This window comes from Dromiciops gliroides, chromosome 6 (genome assembly GCF_019393635.1).
Source record: "Dromiciops gliroides isolate mDroGli1 chromosome 6, mDroGli1.pri, whole genome shotgun sequence".
Lineage (NCBI taxonomy): Eukaryota > Metazoa > Chordata > Mammalia > Microbiotheria > Microbiotheriidae > Dromiciops > Dromiciops gliroides.
Window position 1 is genome coordinate 93,765,301 of NC_057866.1, and position 23,176 is coordinate 93,788,476.

Consider the following 23,176-nt stretch of genomic DNA (forward strand, 5'->3'; position numbering starts at 1 on the left):
CTGGCTATACAGCAAAAGAAGCGTCAAAGCTTGTTTTAACTTGTGAGACATGAGCATGTGTTGATATGAAATACTGCTGCAAAAGCAAATCTTATAGACATAAACTACTACCGAAATAATCACACAAATTTTCAGGTTTTATGCAACAAATCTCTTTGAAAATTCTACAATCTACTTATTTAAAAATGTGAAGCTCTTTAGCTTTTGAGAAAAAAAAATTATTTGCACACATAGAGTGCATGACAATTAAAATAACCCTTCTAACTGAAAGCCTGTAGCCAACATACTTTTCACAACTAATGTATGTCATTGCGAAAGAATAGAAATGTATTTAAGAAATTTTGACTTACCACCATCCGATACAGTTGCAGACTGAAAGGAAAAAAAGAGAGACATGAGTTAATTAAGCCTCATGACCAAATGTGGAAGAAAATAAGTCCATTTAAGTAACAAAAACTGGAAGTTTCTGATTAGACTTGAAAGCTTAGAAGAGAAAATACTCTAGTGCAGGTGTCAGAGCAAAGACAGACTTACAACTAAATGAGTCAACAGTTACTTTCTCACAGCTGTTCCCTCCTCCCTACTGAACTCCTCCCAAACTGGTAATGCCTTGAGCTTTACAATCATCATGATTTTCGTTTTAGAAAACACACCCTGCCAACTTTGACATCATGGTTTTAGCAATATTCTGAAGTTTAAAAAAAAAAAAAAAGAATGCCACAATTCTGGAACCTAAAAGAGAAGCTGAGTGATGCGGTAGAAAAACACTGGAGATGGGAGTCAAAGGCCTAGGTCTAGGGACTGGCTTCCACACTTAACTAGATAACCGTGGGCAAGTCACTCCACCAGGAATCTTGAACAAGGAAACTGAGTTTTCACATCTCTATAAGGAGGATAATACTGTATGAACACAATCTCTTTCAAAGGGTCAAGGGAAAAGGCACTATGTCAAGTAAAGTGTTATATAAATGTGAGCTATTAAAAGTTCTTTAAGTTGTGTTACTAATTTACACTGGTCCAAAATTATGCAATAGAATTTTTAAGCAGCTACATGCTCTAAATGACAGTTAACCATGCATGCCCTCACTAAGTTCTATACAATGCCAAGCACTCTAAAGGCACACAAAAGAAATATCAGAAAAGTATGTTCTTAAGGAGTTTACAGTCTAGTGCATCATGAACATGTCTTTAAACAAAATTTTCAAATCAGTACAAAATCATGACGAAGCTATAAGTAACAAAGGAAGGAGGATAGTCGAATCTCAAGAGGGAGGGATGACAAATGGACAGATCAGGTGCTACACTAGGACCCAGATGAAAGACTCCATGGCTAGATTGTCTATGAAGGATTTATGGAAGGAAGTAGGTAAGAATCCCATATAAGATAAGAAAGCTGTGGAGGAAGTACCTACATAGATCTTCCAAATATTAGTACACTGAATGATGCGATTCAATACACCAACTACTTATTAGGCACCTATTTTATGCTAATAACTGGGCTAGGTACTGCGGTAGTGAAAAGGTAAGGGAACACAGTATCTCTACTTTCAAAGAGTTCATAATCTAGTAGGGATCTGGGAGGTCACATGGTCCAAGCATCTTATTTTAGAGACAAGGAAACTAAAGCCCAAAGAAGTTGTTATTGGCACAGTCACACAGGTAGTAAAGATATGAGACCAAAAAAAAAAATGATCATATAAAATAATATGTAGTCACGTCAGAAAGGTGCAAGCAAGGAGGCAGCTAGATGGCGCAGTGGTTAAAGCACCGGCCCTGGATTCAGGAGGACCTGAGTTCAAATCCGACCTCAGACACTTGACACTTACTAGTTGTGTGACCCTGGGCAAGTCACTTAAGCCCCATTGCCTGCAAAAAAAAAAAAAAAAAAAAAAAAAAAAAAAAGAAAGGTGCAAGCAAGGTTCTATGTGAGGGGGAGAGGGAGACTGGTCATTACTGACTGGGGACAGCTTCCTGAAGGAAGGTTATATTTGAGTCATACTTTAAAAGATTTCTTAAGAATTCAATAGGTTGGGGAGGATCAAAAAGAATCCTAAGGCATAGTAAACAATATGAATCATTTCACAAGGAGGCAGGAGAATGTGGGGCATATCTGGTGAACAGAGAGTAAAATACAGTTTGGCAAGAGTATAGAGTATGTGAAGAGACATAATAAAAGGCTGGAAAGGCAGATGGCTGAATGAAAAAATTCTAGTCAAACTCAGTTCTTTCCTCTATTATTACAGAAACCAGAAGAAATGCAGGAAAAATACTTTTAAAAAACACAGAAATTCCTGTAATGTAATCTCATAACCTGAAGCAGAATTGCACAGAATTTTGCAAATAGCTACAACAAAAGGACTGGAATGATACAAAGTGAAAGAAAGAAAAAGGCTTATACCTAAAAATAATTTAGCCTATAAAGTTAAGCATATTTCTACAGAAGAAACTGGATTTTAACAGACTTGATTACTTCCAAGCATTCCTATTGAAAAAATACGAGTTGATCAGAATTTTTGAAAGGCAAACATAGCAAACAAAAGAAACTTAAGAAAGGTTAAAAAAAAAGTTTGAGCAATTAAAAAGGGCCAAGTGATAATCAAGTGCTTTTCATTTAATGAAAGAGTGGTGTCCCTTCAGAGACATAGCACCTCCAAGGAAAAATGAAAGAACAAAGAGAAACAAGTGATGGTCTTTGGTGCTCTAAACAAAAGATGAGGAAGAGAAAGAAGAAAATAAAGACAAAAGATAGAAGCAATTACAAAAGATAAAATAGATAACTTTGATAATACAAAACTTAAAAGCTTCTGTACAGACAAAATTAATGCACCTAGGATAAAAAGGGAAACAGTTGAATGGGAAAAAAATCTTTGTATCAATTTTCTCTGATAAATGCTTGGTATCCTACACACAAACACACACACGTACATACATACATACACACATATGTATGTATGTATGTGTGTGTGTATATATATATATATATATTAACAGCTATTCCTCAATAGATAAGTCCTCAAAAGATATCAACAGCTAGTTTTCAAAAGAAGAATTGGAAAGTATTCACAATCACATGAAAGAATGTTATTTAGTCATTTCAGTTGTGTCTATTTGTAACCCCTTAGGATTTCCTTGGTGAAGATACTGGTATGGTATGCCATTTCCTTCTCCAGCTCATCTGACAGATAGGGAAACTGAGGTAAACAGAGTTAAGTGACTTGGCCAGGGTCACGCTGCTAGTAAGAGTCTGAGGCCAAATTTGAACTCACAAAGATGAGTCTTCCTGACTGTAAGCCCAGAACACTATCCACTACGTCACCTAGCTGCCCATAAAAGAATGTGCCAAATCACTAATAAGAGAAAAGTAAATCAACACAACCCTGTGGTTTTATCTCACACCTTGAAAATTAACAAAGATGACCAAAAATGGCCATGGTCAATGTTGGAGGGATTATAGAATAACAAGGACACTAATACATTGTTGGTATAATAAAATGTCCACATCCTTTGAAGCAGAAACTCCATCACTGACTTATACCCTAAGGAAGCTATCAATAAGAAGAAAGTCCCCATACACACAAACATATTCATAGCAGCACTTTTTGTGATACCAAAGAACTGGAAACAAAAAGGAGATGTCTCTCTATTGGAGAAAGGTTAAATAAATTATAATTCATGAATGTGCTATAAGAAATGATGTATGTGATAGACAGAAGCATGGAAAAACCTACATGAACTGATAGAATGAAATAAGCAGAGCCAAGAAATCCATATACATAATAACTACAATGTAAGTAGAAAGAATAACCGCCCCCCCCCACACACACATACACGTTAAAAAGGAATGTAACAAAATTTAAAAGATTGGGCACAACTTGAATGAAGATATATGAGACACTCCCAACCTACCCCTTTGTGGAGGTGGGAAATCCACACGTGTTACACATTGCACATGTTTTCAGACTTCTTCAATGTATTGATCGATTGTGCTCATTTTTACCTCTTTTTCTCTTTTTTTTTTTTGTCTTTAAGAAATACTATTTGTTATATGGGACTGTTCTTTGGAAGACAAAGAGTAAGGGATACTGAGGAAAACGACAATGATGTAAAAAACTCCAAAAGACCTCAATAAAAACTTATTTAAATTTTTAAAAATTATATAGAAAGGTACTTGGCAAGTTATCCCTAGAACCCTAGAGGGGGAAAGTAGCTAACAGAGCTCTATGGAACTAGACTATTAAACTGAGTACATATTGGAAGAATGAGCCCAGGGACTGTGCTACACAATTATGCAAAGGAGGCTTTTTCAGTGTCAAGATCAGAAATAGGTATTTATCTAATATGCAATAGGGTGTCATTGAAGAGTTTTGAAGAGGAGAGTAACATGGTTAGGAAAACTACTTTGGCATTTATGTGGTTAGTGAAACCAGGAAGAAGACTGAAAAACTGAAAGATTAGGGAAAGATTCATGGAATCCTAGAATTTCAGAATTTGACTGAACTTCAGATGGCAGCCCATACTTCATCAGGAATCCACTTTATGACATTACTAATAAGCATGCTCAGCCTCTGCTTGAAGACCTACAAGTATGAAGAAATCATAACAATGATTTTTTTAAAATCAGGTTTGGTAGAAATGAGGGAGCAGAATTGGAAAGAAAAGAAACTGTGGTCTGAGAGAACTTCAAATAATAGCATATCCTTTGGCAGACAGAATCTGGCTTTGAGCCAGATCAACAGTTTACAATGCAATGGTATTGTCCAACCTGCTATATGGGTGTGAAATCTAAGCAAGCATTTATTAGCTTCTGAATGAATGTCACCTGTAAGCCCTATATGCTACTTCTCTTACACCAGGGTAAGTCTCCAATGAATGGATTTTGGAAAGCTGTCAAAGCTATGCTTATGGTAATTCATCTTTTGGCCTCCCTGCCCAAGACTCTCTACCCAGAAGCCAAATTGATCTTCCTAAAGTGGAGGTCCATATCAGCCCCTATCCAGTAATTCCCTATTACCTCCAGAATCAAATATATAGTCCTCTGGTTTGCATTTAAACCCCTTCACAACCTGGCCCCTTCGTGTCTTTCCATTTTTTTTACAATTTTACTTCTCCCATATCCTGTATGGCCTGGCTATATTAGCCTACTCACTGTTCATCCAACACTCCATTTTCCATCTTTTTGCCTTTGCATTTGCTATACTCTATGCCCTCAATGCTCTCCTTGCATACCTCTGACTCCTACAGTCTCTGGTTTTCTTCAAAACTGAGCTCAAATCCAATCATCTACAAAAGGCCTCTCCTGCTAGTGCCTTCCCTTCTGATATTACCTTCCAATGACTTCCTATATATCATGTATATTCATAAGTATTTACATACTGTCTCCCTTTCCCGCCCACCCCCCACTGGAATGTACCTTGAGGATTGGAATGAGGCTTTTCCTTTTTTGTGTGCTTGGCACCTAATACAGTAACTGATACATAATAAGCACTTAATGAATTCTTACTCACTTACTGACATTACAAGGATCTACAATGTCAAAGCAATTAATGAATGTAAAATAAAAACAAAAAGATAATATGTGAAGAAAAATAAGACATATAAGGATATTCACAATAAAAGTTTTAACTGTCTATATCAATAACTAGGAATATCTCCAAGGATAATTTTATCTTTGTTGATAATAAGATTGTCTCAGTCCATTTCTGTAACTTTAATTATTATTAGGTCCTCTGAGTATGCTGAAACCTCTATGGAAAATACATAATTGAAAAAGTAGAAAAATATACATAATTATTGGGAAAGATGACAAAATAAGAGACTGGTCAATGTTGGAAGGACTTTGAAAAGATAGATACACCAATACAGTTAGTGATAATGTGAGCTGATCCAACCATTCTGGAAATGAATTAGGGATTATGCTAAGAAAATAAGTAAAATGTCTATGTCCTTTGACCTAGAAATACCACTGCTAGACATATATACTAAGGAAGTCAAAGATAGGCAGGAGGGGGAGGAAGGCTCAATGTATACCAAAATATTCACAGCAGCATTTTTTGTAGTAATAAAGAATTGGAAACAAAGCAGATGTCCATCAAGCCCTGAATGGCTGAATAAACTGGGATATATGAACTAAATAGAATATTACCACACCATAAAATGACTGATATACCATATACAGGGATGCATGAAAAGATTTATATGAACTGATGCAAGGTAAAGTAAGCAGAATGACAATAACAACATACAATATGACTGCAACAATGTAAACATAAGCAACAATTTAAAAACCTTAAATGAACACTTTGTAATTCTAATGACCAAGCTTGGTCTAAGAGAAGAAATGAGAAAAGCCCTTAGTCCTGATCTTTGGAGAGGTGAGGACTGTAGGTATAGAACATTGTATATATACTGCTGGACTTGGATGATGTGCTAAATTTTCTTCTTTCTTTTTTTGTTTTTTGTTACATGGGATAGATCACTGAATAGGAATGTGGGGGGAATAAACTTGGAAATGAAGTTGATATCAAAATAAATAGTGTGTTACACACAGAGAGATGTATATATGTTACATACATACTTGTGAGAGAAAGAGAAAGATACAGATGAGATGAGATACATGAGATGAAATGAGACAGACTGCATTAAACTATAAGTTCCTTGAGATAAGGACTAGAAAGTAGTAATCTTTGTATTCTTGGTGGAACAACGTTTAAAACCCAGTTAACTGCTTAATACATTTTTGCTAAGTTACCTTCCTGCCCTCAAAACCTCTACATCCTAAAAACTGCCTGATTCAAAACAGGCTTTTCTGACAATAAAAACCAAGACAGATAATTCTCCAACAGGAAGGTGATATATGTAGGCAGTGGGCATGGAAATGACAATTATGTTAAAATCTTTTCAAACACATCTATATAGAAAACGATATTCTCAGAATTCCCAGTTTCCCTTTTCAGTTTCATCTACGTTTACCGCTTCTTGTAAAAATCAAAGGGAGAGGTTGGTGACCTTGCACAGCCCTCCCTCACTTAAATCCAAGTCAGAGCAAGTCATGACATCACCTCCCAATGTCATGGTTCTCTTATAAAAGGAAGGACAAACAACAATGTAAACTAATCCATTTGGGGGCAGCTAGGTGGCACAGTGGATAAAGCACTGGCCCTGGATTCAGGAGGACATGAGTTCAAATCTGGCTTCAGATACTTGACACTTACTAGCTGTGTGACCCTGGACAAGTCACTTAACCCCAATTGCCTCACCAAAGAAAAAAATCAAAGGGCACTGCTAAAAAAAATATATATATATACATTATAAATATATATATATATACATTAACTTTTTTATTCTGAAAATTCTACCAATTACCCTTTATTTTTCACCCTCTGTCCATTATAGAAATGGAGAAAAAGGACATCCAGATGCCTATCAGGCTATGTATCTTCACCTGGATTTAAAACTAATGCTTAAACTACTTATTCTGTACAAGGTAGTATTCTGGTTGCTATGTGTATAAAGACGAAACAAGAAATAGTCCCTGCTGTCAAAGATCTATTGTCAGTGAGTTACATTAGTCTCAAAAGAGCTTTGTTAAATGATTTGCCTGTTGTCACACTGTTAGTTAGTGTCAGATGGGGTATCTGAACCCAGGTCTTTCTAAATCTGATCCCAGCAGAGTTGGTAAGTGCAAAGGAGAAATACAAAGTTCTCAAAGCTCATTTGAGGAGGATCACAGAAGCCTTCCCCCCCCCAAAAAAAAGGAGTACAAGAAGGGTTTGCTGCTTATTCCCCTGCTCTCACTTGCAGAATAACATATCCCAACCCCAGAGTATCCCTGCTTGAAGATCTACTGAGAAAGGGAACCTGCCACCTCCTAAGGCAGTCCATTCTATTTTCAAGCAATTAAAGTTAGAAAGCTTTTTCCTTACTGCAAACCAAATTTGGTATTTCTGCAACTCAGTATCCCATTCTTTTTGTGTGTGTGTGAGGCAATTGGGGTTAAGTAACTTGCCCAGGGTTACACAGCTAGTAAGTGTTAAGTGTCTGAGGCCAGATTTGAAGTCAGGTCTTCCTGACTCCAGGGCTGGTGCTCTATCCACTGCGCCACCTAGCTGCCCCTTCTGCAACTCAGTATCAAGATTCAGAGATGGAAGGGACCTACTCCAAACCCTTCATTTTATAGATGAAGAAACTGAGGCCTAAGGAGGGTTAAGTGACGTACCCAAGGCCACATAGAAAGGTCCAAAAGTAGAATTTGAACCCAGATCCTGTGAATCAAATCAATGAACTCTTCATTGGAACATGTTGGCCACTGCTCTTGGTTCTGCTATCTGGGACCAAACAAAACAAGTTTAATCCCTAGTCTATATTCCATATGACAGTTCTTTAGATACTTAAAGATAACTATCAACTCCACCCTGCTCACCCTCCTCTTCCCATTATAGCTGCATAGCATACTCAGTGATATTTAGGAAAAGCAGTCCACAAATATGGCCAGTGGCAAGAAAAGCCAGTTCAGAATTTTTTTTATTTCCAAGGATAACCCACAAAATAGATTTTCCACACAGAGAAAACAGAAAATTGACTATAGAATAGTATTCTTTTAAAACTTACTGTCAAGTGTTAAAAATGAAATTAGATAGGCATTACAAATAAACACGATACAATTTGAAAACTATAAATTAGAGACAATGTTTACAAATGAAAACCTAAAATTCCCTGTGTTTAATCTGGTACATAGCACAATTTGTATTAATAACTTATTTTCATTTGTCTTGCTTCTTGGAGTTTTCCCAAATTCCCATGTCTACATCTTATACTTATATAGAGGGGGCAGTCACAAATACAGATGTGCCAGTGAAAAAGCTTCCCAGGAAGAAGTATATTTTCTTGCTTTTTAATTTAAATTCCTTGTACTGAAAAACTACCAAATAAAGTAGATCTAAAATTCCAAAGCAAGGTCTCTCAAAGTTGGAATATACATTGTGTTCAGTATATCCATGTTATAAAGAAATTTAATATCTTATTTCTAGATATATGGTATATAAGATTTAGACAATCAGGGGCGGCTAGGTGGCGCAGTAGATAAAGCACCAGCCCTGGATTCAGGAGGACCTGAGTTCAAATCCGGCCTCAGACACTTGACACTTACTAGCTGTGTGACTCTGGGCAAGTCACTTAACCCCCACTGCCCTGCAAAAAAAATTAAAATTAAAAAAAAAAAAAGATTTAGACAATCAACATTTCCCCCAAAGGATTCAGCTTTTTAAACTTGATAGTTCAGTTGAAACTTGTCTAGATTTGCCCATGGCAGTAAGTTGTGGAACTAGATTAAACAAGTCCTATGAAGATTTTGCTTTAAAATAAATATTTATAAAAGAATAGAAATTTATAGGATGAAAACAACTTCCAATAAAATTGATTTTGAAACATTAGATTAGAACTTAATGTTTTAAAATGCAGTATTATCCATTAATATAAAACATTTACATACCTTTTTATGTCAAGCTACTGATAAGAATAATACACTTATATAGGACATAGGAATTAACAAAATACTTTTACATTCATTATCTCATTGGACAAACAATTCCTACTTCATAAGAAATGAAATTAATAACCAGAAACTGACTCAAATAGTTCAAAAGTGCCAGAATGTTTTATTGACTTAATACTCTTTTAAAAATTATTAAAGAATAAAATAATATGAAAAATATTAATATTCTGGAAAACCTAAAAAGCCATCTCATTAACACCTTTTAATACATTCATAAATTAGGACATCCATACTACAAAAGTAATTATAATGCCTTTTTAAAAAAATTTCATTATCTTGCCTCGCTATGGTCACTGCCCACTGGACCAAATGTGGCAGAGTATATCAAGGTCAGTCTGATTCATATCTAGAATGGCAGATCTCCAAAAATAATCTAAGAACTTCAAGTGCTGATGATAATTTATGAAGAAGTATCTTTCAGTGTACACAACTACTAAAAGAGTGTTTAAACATATGGCTGGCAAGTAATATTTTTTTCCAAATTAGATCTTAAATCAGATTATAACCAAATCCTACCCATTTATAGAAATTTAGGAGAAAACTGTAGGATTTTTTTTTCTATCACTAAAACAGACACTGTCTTCAAGCTAAAAATAACAGCATCATGCCTAATCTCTCTCCTGAGCATCAACCCTCTATCTCTAAATACCTACTGGACATTTCAAAATGGGTGCTCCCAGAACTTCTCAAGCCCAACACATCTTAAAGACAACTTATTAACTTTCCTCCTCTATTAACCTACCCATCTTCCAAACTTTCTTATTCCCATCCTCCTACTAGACACCTGGGTTCACAATCTTTTTTTTTTTTTACCAATTTATTTTATTTTATTTTTGTAGGGCAATGAGGGTTAAGTGACTTGCCCAGGGTCACATAGCTAGTAAGTGTCAAGTGTCTGAGGCCAGACTTGAACTCAGGTCCTTCTGAATCCAGGGCCAGTGCTTTATCCACTGAGCCACCTAGCTGCGCTCCTGGGTTCACAATCTTAAAGGTTATCTTCAACTCCCCTCGCAATGGGTCAGTTGCCAAATCTTGTCATTTCTACATCCACAACATATCTTGTGTCTGTCCTTTTCTCTCTATTGAAACGGTTACTAACTCAATTCAGGTTCTCATTAACTTTTGCCTGTTGCAAGAGGTGATGGTTGCAAAAGCCTCCTAATTTCTCTTCCTGCCTCAAGTCTCTCTCTACTCCAACTCATCCTCCACAGAGCTACTAAAATGATTTTCTCAAAGTGCAGGCTTAACCAGGTTGATGTAGAACAGAGGTGGCAAACATATTGGCTGCATGTCCTACACACACACACACACACACACACACACACACACACACACACACCTCAACAAATGCCTCTAGGTTCAAATATAAAGTTTGCAGTTTGGCTTTTAAAGACCTTCACAACCTGCTCCCAACCTACTTTTCCAGCCTCATTATACTATACTCCTCTACAGTACAGTCACACCAACTTTCTTGTTGTTCCTAACACGTGATATGCCATCTCCCACCTCTGTGCCTTTGTACTGAGTGTGTCCCATGCCAGGAATGCCCTCACCTCCACTACTTAGAATCCTTTGTTTCCTTTATAATTCAGCTCAAGAACCATTTTCTAAAAAATAAAATACTTTATTAATTAAAAAAAAAAGAATGAAGGATGAACAACAATAATAAGATCAGAGGTTCTTATACTAAGGTCCATGGAATGATGTCAGGAAGTCCATGAACTCAGATTGAAAAAAAATGTATATATGTTTATTTTAATTAAACTTAGATTTCCTTTGTAATAAAAAAGGAACCATTTTCTACACCGGTGGTGTCAAACTCAATTTAAAATGGGGGCCACTAAACCATACATAAAAGTTCCTGTGGGACAAATATTGACTTAGTTTTAAAATGTAATATATCATGGGGCAGCTAGGTGGTGCAGTGGATAGAGCACTGGCCCTGGATTCAGGAGGACATGAGTTCAAATCCATCCTCAGACACTTGACACTTACTAGCTGTGTGACCCTGGGCAAGTCACTTAACCCCAATTGCCTCACCCCCCCAAAAAAGTGATATATCAGTGTTTTATTGTATTTTTATTTATTTTGTTAAATATTTCCCAATTACATTTTAGTGTAGTTTGGGCCACATCCGGGAGCACTGTAGTTGGCATGCAGCCCACATATTTGCCACCTCTGTTCTATATCAAACCTTTGCTGATCCCCCTGTTATGGCATATGGAATTCTTCTGGGAATGTCCATAGGGACATATAATAATTTTTTAACAAAAGAAACCACAGGTTGGTGAAGATAAAGATGTAATTCTTTCCTATCCAAGCTCAGGGACTTTCTGAAATCTATCCATAAACTCCTTGGGGCCCATGGACTCCACGATTCCTGGAAGATAGTAAGTGCTTACTAAATGTTGATGGTATTCAGAAAGAAGCAGGCAATTTCAGGATATACGGCCTGGGTCTGAATGTCACCTTTGCCACTTACTGTTTTTGAACATCCTCATTTCAACCCTCTGGACCTTGGTCTGCTCAGGTATAAAATAGATTGGTTGGATGTGATGACCTCAAGAGTCCCTTTTAGCTCTAGGACCTCATGGTTTCTATCACATTCTTTATTTCCTGTCCTAAACTTTTACATGGGCTTCTATTATATATGTAACCACTATATTTTCTGGGAAAAGCCCAATTTCAAGAAAAGAAAGTACGCTTTTAATGAAATTTTTACAAAGTTACAACCTTGGGTTTGGAAACTAATTGTCACTATTCCTCTAAGTTCCTACTTTAGAAAAAGGTAAGAAATGCTTGAGGACACACAAAAAAGGCACTACTACACATAACTGCTTCAAGCCCTCCGAATATTCAATTATTCAGAATTTCCCCCTCAGCTGATCTCCAAAACTCATTCTCTTTATGCACATTTCTCTTCAACCCCCCATGTGACCAATCCATCCCCCCAAAATATGAAGAAATGTTGTGCACCAATCAGATCATATCTCAACTAGTGTTCTGTTTCTGGGTACCACAAGTTAAGAGGAACATTGACAAACTTGTGGACATCCAATGGAAAACAATCATGAGAGTGAAAGGACAAGAAATCACACCATCCGGGTTCCGTTGAAGGGATAAGGGATGATTATCCTGAAGAAGGGAACCTATAAGGGGGACATGATAATGATTTTACATCTTTGAAGGGCTGTCATAGGAAAGAGGGACTGGACTTATTTGTTTGCCCCCAAAGGACAGAACTAGGATCAAAATCCGACTCTAAAATCTATCATTATGGAAAGGATAGATTTCAGTAGAACATAATGAAAAACTCCCTCAAACATGCTGCCCCAAAGCAGAATGGGCTGCTTCAAGAAGTATGTGGTTTCCTATCACTACTGTTTGTTCATTCTTCATTTTTGAAGAGGATCAGTGACATCATAGGTGATATCTTGACTTTCAAATGAATTGGATTTAAGTGAGGCAGAGTTGCCTGAAGTCGTCAGCCTCAATCTCTTTTCCTGAGTCATCGAAGTCCAGCGGCAGGACAAAATGCAAGATGTCTGGCAATGGCTTGGGATGTAGGAGATGACCTTGATATCTCTGATGTCTGACCAAGCTCTAAGCACTCTATATAGCCTGTTTCGGCTGCCTTTGTGGCCATTGGAACAAACTGCCCTCATCCACCTATTCCACCAGGGAAAGTCTTTATATCCTTGGGGTAGAAATTCCCCTAACTCACTGATGGGTTTGAGACTTGTCTGTTACCCTCGACCTGGTTTAGCCCAACAGCCAAAACAGTTTTATCAGGATGTGACCACTGCACATGCTACAGCTTCTTGGAGCCATAGGTGAGAGTTGGGATCTCTTTGGCAGTCTGGTAAAGCCCAAGGACCCCTCTTCAAAAAAGAAAAAAGTTTAATGCCTATATTAATAATTTAAGGAAATGCTACATTTGTTAGAAGTTAATGAAAAGAAAGAGGGTTTTTTTTAAACCCTGAAACTTATCCATAGTTCCAGAGCCCCCAGGTTAAAAACACCTCCTCTAGAATAAATTCCTATTTAGACAGAGATTAACTGGGTTGAGAGACTCCTACCAACTCTACTCTCTAAATTTGTATAACTATGAGTGCACAAAACATGGGGGACATACAAAAAATGGAAACAGAATGATTAATGTTGAGGTGAAGTGTACATAGTTAGAGGCTAGGCTTGCTGTTGCTTGCAATGAATTATTTCTGTGATTTGTGTAGCAGAACAGACAAGTGGCTGAAGGAGACAGATTGTATATAGTACTGTATTACAGACAGTAACAAGCAGTAAAGTTGAAAAAGGGAGTGAGTCCAACATCAAAGATAAGACTAGGACACAGGGAGGGGCATAGTTAGTGTTGCACAATACATAATCGTTACAATAACTTGCAAAGAGAATGAAAAAAAATCAAATGTGTTGGGGTCATATGAGGGACAGATTACATCTCTTTTGGAATTTACAAAATGAAAATAGATTTATTTTAGGAAGAATATGTTCAGCTGAAACCAAAGAGTTCCTCTCAGTTTAAATAAGCTAAACTGAAAGCAAAGAGTTCCTTAAAGTTTAAATAAGATGGGAATGGTATGAGTAGGGCTCCAATGGTCAAAATAAGTGTACTTTTGAAAAAAATTCAGTGTTACTCTGTACCTCATGGTCTCCAGGTTTTGTAGTGACTGAAACATGTCTAAGGACTATGAAAGATGCTAGCTACAAAGATGTGCTTTCAATTTGTAAATAATGACTTAAATCTCTTTTAGAGATAAGGAATGTAAACATGTTCAAAATGAACCTAATCTATTTATGAGGAACTGGTACTTTCCAGAGGTAGCCAGGACATGTATGCCTGCACAAAAATAAGCACTGTTTTCTGAAATGTAGAATCACCAAAGGACAACTCTAAACTCTTTAGCAATTGATAAACAGTAAATATGGAAACATCTCTCTTTGCCTTACAAGGTGCTAAATACCATCTATGGCTCCACCAGGAAGAGTCAACAGGATTTCTTTCTTTCAAATAAAACACTTCTATTCCTTATAACACATTCAGATTCAGGAGCCAAATACTGCATTTGAAGTGGAAGTCTAATCCCATAAAAAAAGACTAATATATAGCAAGTCTTCAAAATAAAATTTTCTTAGCTTCATAAAATTAAGAAAAGCCTTAGATTTTTTTTTTTTTGCTGGGCAATGGGGGTTAAGTGACTTGCCCAGGGTCACACAGCTAGTAAGTCAAGTGTCTGAGGCCGGATTTGAACTCAGGTACTCCTGAATCCAAGGCCGGTTCTTTATCCACTGTGCCACCTAGCCGCCGCCCCCCCCCCCCCCCGCCTTAGATTTTAAATGGAGGCAGGTAGATGGCACAGTGAAAAGAGTGTCAGGCCAGGAATCAAGAAGACTCATCTTCCTGAGTTCAAATCTGGCCTCCAGACACTTAGTAGCTGTGTGACTCTAAGTAAGTCACTTATCCCTGTTCGCCTCAGTTTCCTCCTCTGTAAAATAAGCTAGAGAAGGAAATAGCAAACCACTCCAGTATCTTTGCCAAGTAAATCCCAAATGGGATCATAGAGAATCAAACACAAGTGAAACAACTCAACAACTAGATTTTCAATGTATGTGTCTGCTGGTCCTATTTAGCTTTTTCATCTCTCCCTAGGCATTCATTATCAAGACTCACTTCCTCTGCATAACACAAGGCAACACAGAGCTTACAGGAATTTTTGTTGGCTATATGGGTGGGGTATAAAAGAACGAGAGCTACCAAAGAGACCTACCCAAGCCCAAAAAACGCACAGAAGACTTGTATATAGACTGAATTACAAAATGCTCTGTGAGGAAATTAACAAGTTAAATAACTGGAGGAATACTGAATGCTCATGGATGGGCTGTTAAGTTAATTTACAGCTTTCATGCTATACCAGGCTATAAAACAAATAATTTACGGAACTCCAAAAAATAAAAACAAAATTCATTTGGACAGACAAAAAAATCTAAAATATGGAGGGAAATAATAAAAAGTAAAAATGAAACTATATTTTAAAGCAACAATCTTCAAAACCATTTGGTATTTGTTAAAAAGCAGACCTGACAATGAAGAATCAAAAATAATAGAACTCAATAATCCAGTGTTTGATAAACCATAAAACATACATTACTTAGGAAACAACTACCTGGGGGATAAGAACTGCTGGGAAAACTAGAAAACAGTCTGCTAGAAATTAGGCTTAGACCAACATCTCACACCATACTCCAGAAATTCAAAATGGATACATGGACTAAATATTAAAATTCATATCAAAAAAGAGAGTTAGAAGAGAAGAGACACAGCTCATATATCTCTTTCACAGCCAAGGAGAGAATACATACATACATACATATATACGTACGTATGTATGTGTGTATATATATGTATATATATATATATATATATATATGCTTAAGCAAACAAAGCATAGAGGAAATTACAAAACATAAAATAGATAATTTTGAATACATTAAATTGAAGTTTCTGTGCAAATAAAACTAATACATCTAAGATAAGATGGTAAGCAGTTTAAAAAAAAAGAAAAAAGAAGGTAAGCAGTAGAATGACTGAAAAAAATATCAAATTTCTCCGATAAGTGTTTGGTAACAAGATATATAGACAACTAACATTTATATATAGGACTAAAAGCCACCCCCCACCAAAGTGCTCAAAGGTTATGAACAAACAAATCTCAGAAGTTAAAGCTATTAACAATCATATGAAAGAATGCTCCAAATTACTAATAATAAGAGAAAAGCAAATCAAAACAACCTTGAGGTTTCACTTCATACCTAGTAAATTGGCAAAAAGGACAAAAGATGAGAGAACACAGTCAATGTTATAAGGGTTGTGGGAAGAAAGACACACTGGTGTCTAGGTACAGAGTTCCATTATTGACAGAGCTATGAAGTAGCATGACCCTTGGGAAAAGCATTTGGAACTATGCAACTAAAATAACAAAGTGTCTATACACTCTGACCTAGAGATTGTGTTACTGTTCATATACCCCCCAAGGAGGTCGCTGAGAACAAAGTTCTCATATACAACAAAATATTTATAGCAACTCGCTGGAAACAAAGTAGATGCCCATCAGGTAGGTAATAGCTGAACAAATTATGGTACATGAATGTGATAGAATATTTGTTGTGCCATAAGAAACAATGAATATGATGAATAAGCATGGAAAGACATGAACTGAGTAAACAGAGCATAGGAAACAATATACAATGACTAATCAATGCAAATGGAAAGAACAACAACCATAAAATAATCAAAAGTGAATATTGCAAAATTACAAAGAACAAGTGTGGCTCCCAAGAAGAGATATGAGAAGATATCTCCCCTCACTCCTTTGCAGAAGCAGGAAGGAGACAGACCTGGAACATTGAATGTATTTTTCTTGATATTTTTTTTCCTCTTCCTTCTCATTTTGCTTTTTTAAGAATTATTCTTGGGGGCAGCTAGGTGGCACAGTGGATAAAACATTGGCCCTGGATTCAGGAGGACCTGAATTCAAATAAGGCCTCAGAAACTTGACACTTACTAGCTGTGTGACCCTGGGCAAGTCACTTAACCCTCACTGCCCCACAAAAAAAAATAAAATAAAACAAAAAAGAATTATTCTTATTTTTATGGAATGACTCTTGGAGAGGGGAAAAGAGGGTTGCAGGGGGGAAATCTAGGCAATGTAAAAGCAAAAGGCATCAATAAAAATTTGTTTTAAGTATTAAAAAAAAAATACAAAAGGGGCAGCTAGATGGCGCAGTAGATAGAGTACCGGCCCCTGGATTCAGGAGTACCTGACTTCAAATCCGACCTCAGACACTTAACACTTACTAGCTGTGTGACCCTGGGCAAGTCATTTAACCCCAATTGCCTCACCAAAAAAAAAAAAAATACAAAAGAAGGTAGTCTTGCAGTACCAGATCTCAAACTGTATTATAAAGCGGTAATTATCATAACAATCTGGGGTGGATCAGTGGAATAGAATAGGTACAAATTATACTATAGTAAATGACTATAGTAATCTAGCATATGGTAAACCCAAAGATCCAAGTTTCTGGAACAAAAACTCATTTGACAAAAACTGCCGAGAAAAATGAAAAACAGTGTGGCAGAAACTTGGTATAGACCAACATCTCACACTGTATATTAAAATAAAGTCAAAATGGGTACATGATTTACACATAAAGGATTATACCATAAGTAAATTAAGAGAGCAAGGAATCATTTATCTGTCAGATTTATGGGCAGAAGAATTTAGGACCAAAGAAGATATACAGAGTAAAACAAAATATAAAATAGATCATTTTGAGTATATAAAATTTAAAAGCTTTTGAACAAACAAAACTAATGTAACCAAGATTTCAAGGGAAGCAGAAAACTGGGAAAGAATTTTTGAAAAAGATATCTCTGATAAAGGCCTCATTTCCCAATTTTATAGAGAACTGAGTCAAATTTATTAAAAAAAAAAATACAAGGGGCAGCTAGGTGGCACAATGGATAGAGCACCGGCCCTGGATTCAGGAGGACCTGAGTTCAAATCCAGCCTCAGATGCTTGACACATACTAGCTATGTGATCCTGGGCAAGTCACTTAACCCCAATTGCCTCACCCCCCCAAAAAAATACAAGGCATTCCCCAATTGATAAATGGTCAAAGGATATGAACAGGCAGTTTTCAGACAAAGAAATCAAAGCTATCTATAATCATATGAAAAAAAATCCTCTAGATCACTATTGATCAAAGAAATGCAAATTAAAACAATTCTGAGGTATCACCTCACATCTATCAGAGTATCAAATACAACAACAACAACAACAACAAAAACACAAAAGAAAATATTTGATGTTGGAGGCGATGTGGGGAAGCTAGGATGCTAATCCACTGTTGGTACAGTTGTGAAAAGATCCAACCATTCAGGAGAACAATTTGGAACTATGCCCAAAGGGCTATAGAATTGTGTATACCCTTTGATCCAGCAATCCATGTATAACCACTGCTAGGTTTATATCCCAAAGACATCCCAAAAAAGAGAAAAAGACCTAGTTGCACAAAAATATTTATAGTAGTAGCTCTTTTTGTATTGGCTAAGAATTGGAAATCAAAAGAATGCCCATCAATTGGGGAATGGCTAAACAAGCTGTGGTATATGATGGTGATGGAATATTATTATGCTATAAGAAATGACATGCAGAATGATTTCAGAAAGTCCTGGAAAGACTTGTATGATGTATAGTGAAGTGAGCAGAACCAAGAGAACATTGTTTGATGAAGAACTGTGAATGACCTAACTATTCTCAACAATACAATGACTCTGGAACACAGACTGAAGCATGCTACTTTTTACTTTCTTTCATTTTTTTCTTTTATTCGAGTTTTCTTGTACAAAATGACTAATGTGGTAATGTTTTACATAATTGTAGATGTATAACCTATAACTGCTTACCACCTCAGGGAGGTGTAAGGGAGGGAGGGATAAAATTTGGAACTCAAAGGTATAAATAAAAATGTTTATTACTTTAAAAAAATAAAATTTAATAACATGAATTTATACTTTTAAAAGAAGGTTATTTTTTTAAGGAAGTGCTGAATCTAGAGTCCAAATGACCAGACAAATCCTGGCTCTGCCATCTCTTGAGTTTCACATGTAAAATTAGAAAGCTGGAAAAAAAGGGTCTCTGAAAGTTCCTTCCAGCTCTAGCATTCTAGAATCCTTATCTTCAAGATCCAGAGAATCTGGAACATGGGAACATTTATTTTCAGTATCTTTAAATTCAATTCAATAAACATTTATTCATTTCTACCATAGAGGGGGCACCATGATTTAGTTAATGAACCATTTATTTCATATATTAAAATGAAAAGTATTAACAATAGTCTAGTCCAACTCACTGAGTCTTCCCAAATTGGAAAAAAATCAAATCCTTATCTATCATACCACTCTTAGGCTACCTTCCATTCATAAGTATTTCATATATATGTTTCTACTGACATCTTCCACTTCTTCCCTACTCCTTCCCTACTTTTCTGTAATCTAGTAGCCATCCTTACTACACCAGCGAAACTACTCTCTGATACTGTCTTGCTTCTAGCCAGATATAACTTTTGTCTATTTTAAACTTTATTAATTTTTTGTATTGTAATCTCTTCATTAGCATCTATGATAAACAGTATATTCTCTTGGCTCTCCTCCTATCTTGCTGACTACATTTGCTATTTTTCTTCTTCCTAATTCCCATCCAATGCTTAGTCATTGCCCCTCTGCTTTTCTTCCACACTCACCCACTCAGGTAGTAAAATAAAATTCTACCTGTAATGTAGATAACTCTCAAATCTACAGTCAGCCCCTCCCCCCAAAATGAATTTAGTTACCTAATAGGTACAGAACATTATACTGCACTCAACCCTGGCCTTCCACCAGTCCCACATTTTCACTTATTATAAATTGCCCCTCTACTTCAAAGCCCCTCTGGAACTGAAACTTAATATGTCAGAAACCAAATCCACCATTTTCCATTCCACTGCTTTCCAACTTCCTTATTTTTGTCAACACCTTATCACTCTCCCAGTTCCCTATACCTAAAACTTTGGAGTCATTTTCAACTTCTCTCTTTCTTTTTCAACCAAATTCTTGCCAATTCTTCCTCTATGGCATTCATTTATTTGCTCTTCCCCTTCAAATTCCAAGTAAGAAAAAGGAAAGAAAAACATGTCTCTGCCCCTGCTAGAAAGTCATTCTCTCCCAAGAACAAAGTTTTGCCCTCCTCATACTTTCAAACTTTCTCAAGATCTGAAGTCTGGGAACTGGGTAGCTCAGGGATCCCTAGCCTCTGCAGGGTCCGGGTTTCCCCAAAAAAGAAAAATATTTCCCCCAAACTGAAAGCATTCTGCAGCTTCCTAGCTCTATGAAGTCACAAAAGATGGGTCAAAGGCAAAGGCTGGGGAGAAGCAGCATAGGGTACTAGAGAAAGTACCTGGCATGGAGTTAGGAAGAACTGGGTGCAAATTTCCCATGATACTTCCTAGTTGTGTTATCATTTAACAGTTTCCTCACCTGTAAAACTTTTTACTCTAAATGTATGTTCCGAGGACCCTAAATAGTAAGGAGCCAGCTCCCTACTGGAGACCCATACCTTTCTGGGAATGATGATGCTTCCTCCATCCCTGGAAGTTCTGCCTTCGCAAGATGCTCAAACTTTCCTAGGGAGGGGGAAGCAGTGAAGCTTAGGGAAAGGGGTTGCCTAGAAGGGCTCTCTCCCCTCCCTAGCTTAGTGTTCCGAGTCATGAAATCAAGGGCAGATGTTCTGGAAGGGTTGGTATTCCATGCCCCTCATTCAGCAATCTGGTTGAGTGTTGGAGAAGTCAAGGGAAATGGGTTCTCATTCCTGTTGACTCGGAGTCTATTTTCTCCTCAAAAAGAGAAAATGAGACAAAGTACCCTCCAAGATCCCTTTCAGGTCTAACAGTCTGAGCCTCGGGGACCTAAGCTCCCTTCTACACCTCAGCTCAGTCCCAATTTCAGTAAAAGCTGAATGACCTTTGTGACCTGGGGCAAATCACCTCACATCTCTTGGGGCCTTTGTTTCTTCCTCTGTAGAATCAATTTGGACTATCTGGTGCCTAAGGTTTCTGTCAATACCATTATGAAAACAGTTTTTTGTTTTGTTTTGGGGTGATGAGAGAGGTTAATCCTTCCTTGAGGCCCCTCCCTCAAAGCATTTATGTGAGCTATTGAAGTTATGACTATACCCCCATGTGGCAGTAATCAGGCTTCATTCAAGTCAAATATGAAGAAACAACTCATTATTTTTGATAGGGTAGGTGTTAGGTGCTAGGTACATGAATTTCTGGTTATAGACTTGCCCAGTAAAATGTAAACTTCCTATGGGCAGGAACTGTTTTTGTTTTGGGGGCATGTTTTGTCTTCATTTCTTTGTCTGCTCATCCCTGGCATGTAGCACAGTGCTTTGAACATAGTAGGTACTTAGTAAACACTTGATAAAGCAGCCTGTCTCATCTGCTTTACTGTATGCCACATACAACATACTCAAACTCTTCTCTGTCATTCTATCTCTTACTCTCTTGTCTACATAACTCTACCACACCCTCTTTACCAAGTCCATCTTCCTCACTTCCTTTAAAATCCAGCTCAAAATTCACTTCTTAAAGTGGGGCCTTTTGTGACAACCCATTGGTATTTTTTGTACTCAGTCTGTCCTAATTAACACTTCTAGGAAGGCTTCTGTTCGCCCCAATGACCACTTTCTGCCTATCTTCTCAAGTCTGCCCACCCCTCATTCAATGCATGCAATTGCATTCTTTCTTGCTCATCAATCCTCATTTGTTCAGCCTCTTCCTGTCAGATTTCTCCTGGATGTTTTCCTTCTATTAGTACAGCAGAAGAGCAAATTGCTGACTCATACTGATCTTATTATCAACTAAAATACTTGTCTTACCACATATTCTCCATTCTGAACTTGTGTCACTGATTTTTTTTAAACTGAGTATAAGATTTTTCATTTATTCCTATTAAATATAATATTGTTAGATTCAAAACATCACTCTAGTCTGAGTTATCTTTAGATCCCAATTCTGCATCCCAAGAATTAGCTATTACTCCCACACCTAATCATCCTCAAATCTGATAGGCATATGTTTTCATCGAAGCCTCTGATTTAAAAAAACATAGAACAAGCTAGAGAGACACTCCCCAGGCATCCACTAGGGGCCCTCCAGGTGAAAAACAGTTCATAAACCAACACTTACTGGATAGGTCTTTCAATTCAACTAACTATAGTATCCTTTAGCCCATATTTCTCCATCTTTTCCATAACAATAACATGAAATACTCTGTCAAATATGCTGAAATCCATATACGATACTCTGAAAACAAGGGTTCTTAACCTAGATCTGTAATTTGTTTTTTTTTAAATGCATTTTTTGACAATGGTATTTCAATATACTTGGTTTCCTCTGTAATTCTATATATCCTTATTCTGAGAAGGGGTTCACAGGTTTCACTAGACTGCTGTGTGTTCATGACACAAAAGAAGTCAAGAACTCCTGGTCTACAACATTTCCCTAATCTACCAGTCAAGTAATTCTGTCCAAAAAAAAATGAGTAATCTGTACTGATATGTTCTTAGTTAACCTTTCTCAGGATGATAGGATTTAGAGTTGATAAGGAACTTAAAAATCATCTAATTCAATTTCCTCATTTTGCATATAGGGACTTGTGAACAAGGCCTCCATTTCTAAGTGCTTTCAAACCTTTCAGTTAACATATTCTGTTCTAGACTGTCGCCCATTATTGTCATGAAACGCAATGGTTTGTAGTCTCTGGAATCCACCCAACAATCATCTACATGTCTATAGTCCTTTTAAGGTGTACAACTTGTTCCTCTTTCAACAATACTGGTAGGCAAGTAGAGCTACTCTTATTATCCTTATTTTAAAGAAAAGGAAATTTGAGATATAGAGAAGTAAAATGATTTGTGCTTGGTCACACAGCTTGGAAATGTTAAGTCTGTGCGGCAAAGAACTCCTATCCTAGCTGGACTTTGAAGCCAGGTCTCCTGACTCCAAGG

The 23,176-nt window shown here is 36.8% G+C and overlaps 1 protein-coding gene across 4 annotated transcripts in view; it reads right to left on the reverse strand.

The window, feature by feature from the left end:
- RGS12 (regulator of G protein signaling 12) overlaps positions 1 to 23,176 on the reverse strand; it is a 221,360-nt gene that overhangs the window by 100,203 nt on the left and 97,981 nt on the right. For all 4 annotated transcript variants that reach the window (XM_043972855.1, XM_043972852.1, XM_043972851.1 and 1 more), the window contains one exon: positions 351 to 372. In XM_043972855.1, the coding sequence (XP_043828790.1) occupies positions 351 to 372 (22 nt within the window). The remainder of the gene's footprint in view (positions 1 to 350; positions 373 to 23,176) is intronic.